General features: G+C 33.7%; 1 protein-coding gene across 1 annotated transcript in view; it reads right to left on the reverse strand.

Moving 5' to 3' along the window:
- Positions 1–11,299, reverse strand: part of LOC149802584 (DNA-dependent protein kinase catalytic subunit-like) — a 407,613-nt gene extending 396,314 nt beyond the window's left edge. The window contains exons 1-3 of the mRNA XM_089951857.1: positions 11,139–11,299; positions 3,782–3,858; positions 1,681–1,773 (exon numbers count right to left, since the gene is read on the reverse strand). Of these exons, the coding sequence (XP_089807983.1) occupies positions 1,681–1,773; positions 3,782–3,858; positions 11,139–11,280 (312 nt within the window). The 5' untranslated portion in view covers positions 11,281–11,299. The remainder of the gene's footprint in view (positions 1–1,680; positions 1,774–3,781; positions 3,859–11,138) is intronic.
- Between the last annotated feature and the right edge of the window lie 1,767 nt (positions 11,300–13,066).

Genomic DNA, 13,066 nt, shown 5'->3' on the forward strand with positions numbered 1-13,066 from the left:
GCAGAAGACGATTCTAACTGGAATAACACAAGCGTTGAAAGTGATGCAGATGCAGATGTCGCACCCCCACCCCTCTGCACAGGAAGCAATCAAATATTTTGATATTGCCATAAGGTGGCTGGAGACCCAAAATGTTGACTACGTAAAGCTCATGCAGTTGAGAAATCTGAGGGATTTTGCTCGGCGGCAGAGAAACCAAGGAGTAACACACACACACACAAAAATAACTGATTTTTTCAAAAAGTGAATTGATATTTGTCAAGCGTGGCACAAACGGCAAGTATTAATTTGTTCTAATTTATGTTGTTTTAAATTTGTAGACCAATTACATATGTCTGTACTGATTAACCCTTGTTTTTTTGTTTTCCATTTTACTTCTATCACATTCAAAAATATTTATCTATCTATCGTTCGATCGACACTGTTTCTCGAAAAGAGTCGATCTTTTGTATATAAAAAAAACTTCTAATTTGGATCAAACAATAAAACTAGAATGTATCCAATTCAACATAAAAATTAGTGACGTAGTACACAATGTGTGAAGTGGTACACATGTTAAGCAAATGGAAACCACGTAGAATAATGTTTTTCATGATCGCCTCAATATACTGTAATTTATCCTGAAATTAATGTTGTCCTATGAGGAAATAATAAAGTACACCGCTATGAAGAGATATTTATTAACATTTAATCTCAGAACGATTATAAAGTGAGTATTCAACAGTATAATCTGCCTACCCCCCCCCTTATTTCTCCGTTATGTCGTCAATGACTTTATTGGTTTTGGGCTTATTTTATAGGTCCCTTGATAACTTGCACCTCACTTATAGTGCAGTCGATGTTTCTGGACCCCGATGTGTGCGAGTTATCGAGGGAGTGGTGTAATATGATAATGACAACAAAACAAATGCTAAAACAATGGTTATACTTTGGAAATGGTAAAGGTGAACGTTTGCATACTATTTTATAGCAAAAAGTGCCAGTATGGTGCTCCAGCTAGGAATCTCTTACTGAAGGAAGAGTGACATGTTATGCCCCACTTTGTTGAAGGAAGGAGCACTGTTTGGAACAACGGGCATTTTCTGGTAAATAATGATGGAATAATACCAATAATGAAACTGATAATTATTTAAAAAGGAGAAACAGATAAAAGCATTTATATCATTATCCTACATTAAACAAGTGGAAAACAAATGGAATAAAAAGAAAATAACATAGTTTCAAATAAGTGTTTTGATAATCTGAAGAGACATGTTGTTTTGATTTATTACCTCTTCACAGCACAAGATAGGCTATAGAGGTGGCCTGTACAATTGGTGAAGGAAGAACCCCAGGCAGAACCACCAACCCATGTGGACAGAGGTCAGATTGCAGTGAACTGTAGAGGCTAGCACTTTAGACCACCTAGAGCACCCAAAGTGAGATATAAGGGTAGAAAGAGGGCTCCTAAAAGGGAGAGGGGAGGAACTAGATGGGCACAGGGGACAGAAGGAACTGAGGACAAATGAGAGGACACAGATGGCAATGAGGCAGAGGGGAAGAGCTAGAAGGGTCGTAAGTGCAAAAGCGAGGGGCTAGAAGGGTATTGAACAGAGAATGCATTGATTTGCATCTAGCTGGAGCACTGTAAGTAATTCTTGCACATTGTCTTAAAGAATATTTTTTGAAAACCATTCTTACCTTGATCTCCACAACATAGGGTAAGATCTTCTTGCCAATTTTTTGTGCAAATTCTGATATCAACTCCAGTAAACGAACTTTGGTAGTTTGCAGCTGAAATGTGAAAAGCATGAGATTAACTATAGTCAGCGACAAATCTAATTTGAATCGTACTCCACCTAAAATTTCTTAAATTAATTATCCTGCATAATTACAGTTTCACTGAAAAATTTTTAACCTCTTTATACCTTCCTTATTTGCTCCTTCCACACAGGCTTTTGTAATTTGTAAAAATAAAGCCCTCAACAGCAAGTCCTATATTAAAGCCAGGCTATTTTATGTAAAATGGAGTAGCGTAATGTATATGATCGGCTGCAAGGTTACAATATAGATGCTTGACAAGGGTATAAGAAAAGTCAGTACATCTATACTATACACACTATGCAAGATACACACCGCTTAAACAGCTGCAACTAAAAGGCAGGCATGCAAAACCAGTGACAAAATTCTCTAAATAGTAAATATGTCATACAAGGGCTGTTCCATTTAAACATACATGGTACCTAAGGAAGGCACTTTTTAAAAAACATATGCCAGGGTACTCAGAGAGTTGATATGAAATCAACATTAAATTTTAATTGCATCCTTGGGTGACTATCTCTCATTAAAAGTGCCCTCCCTGGGTACCAGGTACATTTTACTGGAACAATCCTAAGTAGATTATACATTTTTCTGGCTTTATACATTATATGGTAAAAATTCAATAATAATGCAATAGAAACAGAAGTGCCTTTACCCTATAAATATAATAACCTATAAATATGATTTATATTTGGATACCATTTAGCTTATGCAATATGACTAGCATTGAAATTAATATAATGTAGACATTATTATTGTTGTTATTATTACTGCAATTTTACAATATTATTTATATTTGTATTTTTTATTCATTATTGATTTGGTAAAAAAAATATATTTTAATTTCTACTTTAATTCTGTATACCGATGTACACAGATCTTTTTGCCTCAGTAATAATAATAATAATAATAATAAAAATTAGATTACTTGCTCTTTTATTTGTGGTTGAAGCACTAACATTTTAAATCCTACTTAATTGTGAATTATAAAACATTATAAGGCCACATGTATTTTCATACTACATTATTTTGGGATGTTTGGCACATAATAAAAAAAGGATAAAAAGTCTACTTACTCAACATTTTGAAGATTTAGAGAATTTTGTCACTGGAGTTTCATCCCCTTTATTTTAATTGTAAATATTATGGCAGTAGCTATCTTGCATGTTGTATGCAGTATAGATAAACTGACTACCTTTACCTGGATGAGCCCTGATGTGACAACAATGCACCTTATGACATATATAAGATATTCCATCTCCTAAATATCGTGTGGTTTTAACCATTGCACTCCACCTGACAATTACATTTTCCCCAAGTTACCAAAGACTGCACCAACAGAACAAGTATGGTTTGAATTTGTAAGGTGTGAAGGGAGACAGGTTGCATGTATATTAACAAGTGATGACTAAATCATGTACTAGATGAGGAAAATCATTCACAAAAATCATTTTCTTTAAGCAAAATTTTAAAAAAAGATTTTTAAAAAATAAAGTGTGGCATCATGGTCCATTCTAACTCCCCATCTTGTCCGCTTATTTGGTAAGATCACTACAGAACATTTGTTGAATTCATCATGATTCTTGCATTCTGCTGGATAGCTCAGACAAATAAATTTCAAAGTAAAATCAAGTATTAAAAAATCAACTGAATCAAAACATGGTGTCCTCTTAGATAGTACAGAGATCATGACAATTATTTTTACACAATCTTAAACAGTCATACAGGCAGAGCTTCCATATGGCCACCCGTAATCAACACTTATCTTTTGAATTTACCTAGTATCTTCCTGACCCTACTATGATTTTCATACAACAAGAAATTAACAATCCTTCAAAGACATTTCCTCTGAACAGCCAACATTTTAAAATCTCATTTGTCGCTATTTAGACAATGCTGAAATGTATGTTATGGTACATAAATCTGTATGTTTCTATCATTATGTTTTCTTATAGCATGAAATGTGACTACGATCTCTTACCTCATCTATGGACACAGCTTTGTTGAGAAAGGAGATGACTCCATATTCCGAGTCAAACACAGCCGAACAGCACAAATCTGAAACATTTTTAGACATTACTGAAGCTCAAGTAATAATCTGTATATGATATTAATTCTTTCATCTGTTGACTTTTTAAATATAAATCCATCAAAACATTTAAAGGCAAAGGATAAAGTGGCCAAGTGTACTCAAGTGTTATTATGACAAACTACCAATTGTATTACAATATTAACACAAACAGAGGTTTGGATAAATGACGTGACTTTAGTTTTAAAGAAGCACTAAAGTAACGATGACATTTTCGAGGATAAACTGCGTGCCAAAGGCCATATCTTGTGGATTTTTTCCCGTATCCTACTGCATAAATAAGCTTTATCATTAAACTTTTGCAACCACTCCGGTGGCCTAAATGGTTAGAGCATCCACCTCTGATGTGGGAGGTCGCAGGTTTGGACCCCAGCCGAGTCATACCAAAGACATAAAAAGTGGTACTAACAGCTGCCTCGCTTAGTGCTCAGCATTAAAAAGTTAGTGTTAGGAATGGTTGGCCAGGAGTCAGGATAATGTGACTGGGTGGGACACGATGCTACACATCTGTGGCATTATGCCCCAGTGCTATATATCATGATAAACTGCCACACTGCAGATATTGTAGTGATATGACTGGAAAAATTGTTTAAGTTATGTTAAATATCCAAAAATCTCACACACACACACACACACACATTAAGTATTTCAGTATGATCAGGTTTCTCCCATTATAAAAATATAATCTATTTTAAATTCTGTACCATTTTTGCTTTCATTTGTAGCAAGCAAAGTGACCCACTAGTCCGTGTATGTTTGTAACCTCCAGAATGGATTCTGTGTGTGTGATTTTAATTGTTAATGTAGCTTTCAATGAAAAAACAAGTGGTACATCAAAGTTTCATTTACCAATTGTGATTGTGATTTTCTTCAAGTTCAACAAAGAGGAGTCAATCTTTTGGTAATTTCTAGTTAAAAAAATGGGATCCACAACTGACCCTGGCTTTGCGTGTTACTGAGAGAGTGGGATAACAGAAAATGCAAAACCATCAAGTTTTGTAAAATTCAACAAATAATTTAATCCTTTAAGTTATAATTTAATTCTTTATGTTATAAATTGAAAATTTAAGTGGAACTTACGGTATTGTGAATTAAATCACAAATAATCCTTAAAGTTCTCTTACAAATCCTAAGGTATAGTATTCCAGTTTAATTCCAGGTCTTGAATGTGTTGATGTAATACATGTAATACATTGGTATAATGCAGAATGTCTTTGAATGAATTCACAATGTTGCCAAAATAGTGTTTTAATCCAAAAAGTCAATTGGCACTTTGTAATTCCATTAAATATTTTAAATAAATAGTTCTTTTCAAATTATATCTAAACACAACTAAAAGCAATCCACAAAGACTGATATTAAAATAATGAGTTATTGTTTACTTGGTCCTTATTATATATTGTCTGTCTGATGCAACCAAATGATGTGGACCTAAGTCATTTCCAATTGAAATTTCCATCCATTTCATAAACAAGATGAGGTCTCTTTGTGGAAATGTTATCAAACGTCCTGACAAAAACCAGGTAGACCATGGTTTTTCCAATGATCATTATCTTAAAGTATAATCTACAGTAATGGACAAAAGTTTGTTATGTAATATGTTGTTTATCACTAGGTCTGTCGGTCTGTTGATTTGTTTCTGGTGTGTGTGTGTGATTCGGATTTTTATGTTGTTGTAGTTGCTGTAGGGTTTAACGCCATTTTCAGCACATGATAGGCTATACATGGCGGCCAATATTAATGGTGGAGGAAGAACCCAGGAAATCCCCAGAAAGAACCATCGACCCTCGAGAAGTTACTGGCAAGCTTTCTCACATACCCACATTGGCCAAATATTTTTAATGTAGATTTAACAATGTTAGTCATTTTGTTACAATGTCTGCAGTGTGGCAGCTTATAGTTATGTCTAGCACTGGGGCATCATGATGCAGACATGTAGCATCATGTCCCACCTGGTCACATTATCCTGGCACCTGGCTGACCAGTCCTAACACTAACCTTCTAATGCTGAGTGCCAAGCGAGGCAGCTGCTAGTACCATTTCCATAAGTTTTTGGTTTGACTCGACCAGGATTCAAACCTGTGACCTCCCGCATACAAGGCAGATGCTCTAACCACTTAAGCCACCGTAGAGCAGTGGTTTCTGGAATGCAGCTTTAACAACCTTTCAAGGTGTTTTAACTTGACACTGTACATACCTATAGTGTATATCAAGGTGGTAGTATCATTTACTCATCATAAATTAAAGATTAATTGTTATTGTAAAGTTTTATACATATTTAGTTAAACCAAAGTTTATTCACTTCTGATTACTGAATGCTCTGCACCTTAACTGTTAAGAAACTTCCAGACAAAAATTATAGATTACAATGGACTTTTTACAGTTATTGAGGGAGTGGTGTACTTAGCAAAGAGTTATAATATCACAAAATTTTGTGTTATCTTTTTTTTCTTTCATTATATATTCAAATTAAACTTGCTTCATGGTTCATTGGGGAAAAAAACAGTAAAACAATATATAGGAGTTAGGATTACATTACAACGGATGCAAATATGGCAGGACAATATATGAAAAAGGAAGTCATCAGGTGAATGCTGTTGCTGCAGGTTTAACACCATATTTCAGCAGACATGTTATATATGGCAGCCAGTATAACTGGTGGATGAAGATCTCAGGAAAATTATCAGTTAGAACCACAGACATATGTGAAGCTAGTGGCAAGCTTTAACATGCACCTACATCTGCCGAACCCAAGACTCAAAACCCACAGAGACATAGGTGAGATATCACTCAGACACCAAGGGCCCCTCATCAGGTGATCTACACTTACCAACTGCAAGATAATTACTGGCAGAATTAATTATAAATTTGTTTAAGTTAAGTTAATGTTGATATACATATAAATAAGACAACTACAGAGACATGTACTATATGACATTTCTGACAGACTATTTCAATGATAGAAGGAATGCTTATTCTAAAGTAACTTTTAATTGCTGCAAGATAATAAAAGAAACTTGCACCTTTGAGTTAGTAGTAATCAGACCTTTTCTGTGGCGTATCATATTTGCCATCTTTACTTATATTAAAAGAAATGGCTTGTAACTGCTACTATAGCTTGTTTCATGCAGCATCATGTATAATTTTCTCATTGAATTTTCAAGTTAGCATCTCTAAACGTCTCTAAAATTACTGAATTCATTTCATGCAGTGATCTCAACATAATTCCTCCTGACATACAACACAACACCATTCGATACATGCTGAGAATGACTTGTCTGTGTACATGTAATCTGCCATGTTTGTCCCAGTTCTGGAAGAGTCCTAGTACTACTATTAGTACTCTTACTTCATGGACAGGGTACTAATACGAGCCTATATGCATCAACAGTGTAGCCAGGCACGATTCAAAACCTGTGATTTTTCAGCCTACTATCAAAAGTTTTAAACATGTTCCTTTTCAGCCTACTATCAAAAGTTTTGAACATGTTCCTAACATTTGTTACATCATGACTGAATATAGCCAAACAGGAAAGCTAACCACTCCTTAATAAACAAACTGACTCTTCCACAGCTCATAGCAGCAACTTCAACAATTTCTCCACTACATGTACACCCATTGGTATCTGCCAAAATGCAAACTACAATGGATATCCAGCTGAATTTTATTTTTCAATACTAAATTTCTAAAATGGAAAGAATCAAACAGATAAACATATTTTAAGTTCCATAGACTTTAATTTTACAATTTACTGCAGTGCATACATTAAATACATCAAGACAAAAATAAAGACACAAATTTTGGGGAATTCAGGCTACCATATTGGAGAGTCATGGAAACCCCACATCTAAAAATAACTGGAAAAATAGCAAATCAGAATGAAGCCTTGGAACAAGGCAAACCAATCATTAACTCTGAGGTGACCAAAGGGTAAGTACATTAAAACATCACTCTAAAATTGTATTTTATATACATTTAATGAATCTGAATAAAAATAAACTTTAAACCTTTCATACTTCACTTGCATAAAAAAGACGTTAAAAGAACAAAGTTTTTATATAAATTCAAACATTTGTCTACAAGTATCTTTTATTTTGATCAAAATGCTGCAGTTTTCTGCAAAACCATGCTGCACAATATGCCCCATCCAAACCTCCTCATAAGTTATCACCAAATTACACCTTATCCAACTTCAGTAATTGTAGTGCCAGATAAACAAGATACATATATTGCTTAAAATGTCTACTAAAGCCAAACATTTATCACATAACAAATTCTCCGATAATATAATCTTTTCAGAACTAATGTTCTTTGGTAAATTACAAAAGAATGTTATTAGAAAAATTAAGTACAAGTACTGTCAATAGTATGTGCAAGTACCAAGTCATTTCGTTTGTTTTAAAATATAGTTACACTTAAATTTAAAAATGTAAAATGATTGTAGAGGCAATATTGTTTATATCTACTTAATTAATTTATGATATTGTCAGTTTATTGAAAAAGTTTGAATTTAACTTATTGCCAGTGTACAGTTCTTGGAATTAAGTTTTCCTCAGCTATAGATTCTGAAACTTTGCTTAAAAACTGCATTAAAAAGCACATTTTATGGTAATCCATAGATATTCTACTAATGAGAAAGAAACTTATTTCAAGTATGCATGAGAGAGTGTGATTTATTTATACAAAAGTTTGGAAGAGTACAACAGAGGGTGTTTAAAGAGTGCTATTTTATTAAAATATCTACATATTGTCATATGTGCATATATTAGCAACCCCAGCCTAGCATGGACAAGATGACAGTTTACCTGGAAATCTGATGAAACTGTTGACCAAATCTAGAATTTTCATTGCAGCATCAATACATGTCATCTGATTGCAACACATCTTACATATTGTAAAAGCTAATAAATTTATCTGTAATGGGCATGTTTTCTGTTTATATTTGTCACTATATTAATGGAACTATTACTTTATAATCATAGAAAGTAACAGATTTCACATGTCATTTGAAATAAGCATTGATCATGCCACAGTCACGTGACACTTCTCTTTGTAACAAAATGCAGGTTCTTAAAACTTCACAAATATTCATGAAATTTTCAATTCAATCAGAAGAGATGTAAACAATCTGGTTAGTGGTTGTAGCACGTTCCTATGATATTCCTACACAAAGAAATAATCCCTCAAACTTTACACAGATTTGACCAAAAGTTTGGCAATTTAAATAAATGCATCATATATCATCAAAATTGGCATATTTCAAGCTTTATTTTGCTAACAAATTCATATATCGGAAACATTTATAAACCAACTACAATGAGCATTGAATTTGTAAAAGATCTGAATCCCCTAGTGTCGACATTGTCTGCCATTTTTGAATTTTCTAACTCCTGATAACGATGTCAACTTTTCCACTGCTGATGTTCCAAAACCAAACTTATTATTAATTTAGTACAAACTGGTGTGCCAGAAGAACATGCTATGATGATTTTCTTTTATAGTTTTTATTGTGTTAACACTTATTGTATGGTTTAGACAGTATATAGTCACAAAATGAATATGCAAAGTGTATATTTTCATCCACTACAAATAGGCTTAAGTTGTTGATGGTGTACATATCTGAACTGACAAACGGTCATCAGTTTTAAGATATGTTCAACCTTATATTCATTATGTTATTGCATTTGTTTAAATTTTGTAATGGGACACTGTCTGATGAAATAATGATTAAAAAAATCCCATCACTATCAGACAAATGCAAAGTTTCGGTATGACAATTTTTTTTTCTTTGACGAGCATAGCAAAGTAACTACATGCACACTTAAAGTGGGTTCTTAAATTCCCAATGCATTGATAACATTTGATAGGATCAGTGTTTTCAAAATACAAAACAAAACAATGCAAAGTCTCATAGTGATAAATTATTTTGCAGGTATATGATATTGAAACATTAGTTCTAAGTGAAAGATAGCTGCATTCCCTGGTCCATTCTGCAAGGAGCTAAATATAACATCACAGGATTTAGAAGATGAAACCAACTTGAATCATATTCATGAAATTAGGTCTTGCAACACTGTTTCAATGACAATTATGAATAAACATTGCATTTTGCTGTTTTTTAAGTTGTCTTACATATATATGAACTACTGCTAATGCGATATATTTGCACTAAATTAAATGTCATAAAAGTTGTGAAACATTTATATACTTTTCATTTATAATTAAAATATTGAAGTCGGACAACAGATTTAATGAGAGCAATGAATTAAGCAGGAAAAATGCAACCAGAATATCAAATTTCATAATAATATCTCATAAAAAAAGAAAGTTATACCATTTTTTATGGAAAGAACATTTTACTTCGGTTTCATGACTGCTGCATAATCTGAATACATTTATATAAGACTCAAATTCTAGAAATTTGTAAATATTTTGGAACTAAAAAGTTACACAACTTTTTTTCCAGTAAAGATATTTAAATTTTTTAAACTGTTTTCGAATGCTGTTAAAAAGATCTGTATAAGAAATCAAGTGTTGCAGTTATTTCAATATCTGAAAAATTACTTGGGTTGCTATATAAGTTTTGAACCTTATTTACAATTTCATTGCTTTCCTTTGAAATTTTAATGCATATACACTGAATTTTCTGCCCAATGCACCAGTGAGTCTATATTATAGGAGACACCCTTCATGATCAAACCATAAAAATGTTAACAACTGAAACAATTATATATTTTACAAGAATTTCTGATTTTGACTCCTTCAGACATGAACTTTCCAAAAATGTGTCATTTCTAAGTATTTTACATCATTCTGAAAATTGTGTTGAACTAGCTAGCATGTCTTAAATGAGACGAGTTATGTTCCACGTCGACTCGAATGATGTTGAAATGCTTCGTACGCGAAACAATTAGTAACTTTTTGCTACATTTAATTACGCTAACCTGATACTTCACTGAACTACAGACGCGGATATCATTCTCGAAGATGTGGAAGACAGTCGAAATTAACACAGGTGCTCGACCAAGTCATACCGAGACACTTTTATAGTAAGACAGACAGGGTCCTATTTCAGAACGGGTCATGGGGGTAATCTGAGGTAATTTTATGACTCAAGAAGATTTTTTTCCCTCAGAGTATTGCTTTTTTCAACATCAAGCTCGCGACGAGCACCTGTGCAAACTAAGGATTGCAACTACAGGTACTTGTCTGAGGTAAAGACCAAGTAAAGTATGGAATGTCATCCACCTGTATCTTTCTCAGATATTTCATTGATGCATATCTGTTTGATATCGACCACCAGCCCCTCACTCTGCTCTTTTTTTGTGGCGTCGCCACTTATGGCTTGCTGAAGTTGCTGAAGGTTGTCACCCAGCAAGCTTGCCGCCATTTTCAGGGTTGGTTAGATTATATACAGGCCTATCCATATCACACTCCGTTCCGAATTTCTTCTGTTGCAAACAGACGGAAGACCGAGTGACTCTTTCATGTATGTAAATCAGTAGTAACTCTCATACTGATAAAAATCAAACAGTGTAAATTCCTGCTTCGTCAGCATCTTTTAGAATATGCCAGCAGTAAGAGGTTGCATTGTACATTTGTTTTTGTTACGATCAAGAAATAGTTTCCTTTTGAAATGTAGTTTAGTATTTTATTTCATTTCTTTTTGTTCATATAACTGTTAGCAGCACTTGCTAAGTGTCGCCAGCAAAAGTTCTCTATATGACATGAGGACAATCAATTTTATGCTATTGCTTAAATAAAATGAAGAACATTTTAATGATTTTAAAATTTACAAACATTAGGTTGCTCTTTTTTAAATACTTTTATTCTAGAATCAGCTGTTCAAATATTTTACTGTCTTTAAAAGTTATTTTCTTTCTAAAATAACAAAACGAATTAATTAATTAATTATCCAATTAATTAATTAATTAATTAATTAATTAATTAAATTCTTTCCTATGTCATAGCAAGCATAAAATATGTATGGTAACAAATTGTTACATCTGCTCTTAAATTCGTGACATGTGTACAACAAGAACGCTGTTAACAACATCATACAGTCGTCCTATATGTAATGTTTGCATGCCTGGTTCCGGCATCATCCAGATGACGTTGTGACCATGATTGGGAACCCTTAAACACCTTATGTTTTCTCTAACCTAGTTCTACAACGTAAGACACATCACCCGATATTTTTTGTTCGTGGAGAGTGGGGGTGGATAACACTAAAACAAAAACAACATGGCTATGTTTTACACTGGAGGACTACCTTTTACCCAAACACCAAACCAATTGTGAATTTTGTTTAAAGAATATGTTGTAGGTTTCTCTTCCGTGGATCACTGTGATCTTGACATTAAAGCTTCTCACTGCAACATTGTTCGTTTACTTCCTGACTATAACAATTGTGTAGCTCATTCACATATGGTTGTGAAGGTATGAGTCATTCAAATTATTTTACAAAAGTTATTTCTTTCTTTAATGTGTTGCTCCCGGAAATCAACAAGTTTCTTTCTGCTACATGTACAGTGCATCAGCTACGTTTGATCAGCGTAAGTCAAATATAACTAGAGTTACGAAGGAACCATTTGTCTTCTTTAAGTAACTGATCCTGACCTTTGACTGATTAAATTTAAGATAGATTACTCACGAGTTACCAGCGGTATGAGCGGAAACTATTTTTTTAAGTCACTGTGACACTGACCTTTTACTCTTTGCATCCAAAATCAAACGGTTTTTGTTCCAGCCTCCTGGAGGACATAATATTCCAAATTCTATCCACCCAGGACACTTACCCGCTCTGTAATTTTCTTAAACGTTTGTGATTAGAAATTAAAACTGGTATTCTTACACACCAAGATTAGGAGCTTTGTCAATAGTAACAGGGGTCACTTTAGCGTCCATGGGACTTTAACGTTAAAATATGGCGTTTGCACTTTGCGTCAGTGGGAATTTTACATGGGAATGTCACTGGGTTTATAGGGTAAAAACATTTTATAGGGTGAAATGTATTTTTAGGGACAAAGGGTTGATAGGGACAAACATAGACATACCGAAAGAAACAAAGCTTCAACGGAAAACCCAGTCAAAAAGGTCGTGGGCCACTATAGCGTCAAGGGGAATTGAACATGGGGAAATTGAATGGGCCAATTTGGCGTCAAGGGGAATTACAC

This window comes from Sinohyriopsis cumingii, chromosome 3 (assembly GCF_028554795.1).
Source record: "Sinohyriopsis cumingii isolate HCF-2022 chromosome 3, ASM2855479v2, whole genome shotgun sequence".
Lineage (NCBI taxonomy): Eukaryota > Metazoa > Mollusca > Bivalvia > Unionida > Unionidae > Sinohyriopsis > Sinohyriopsis cumingii.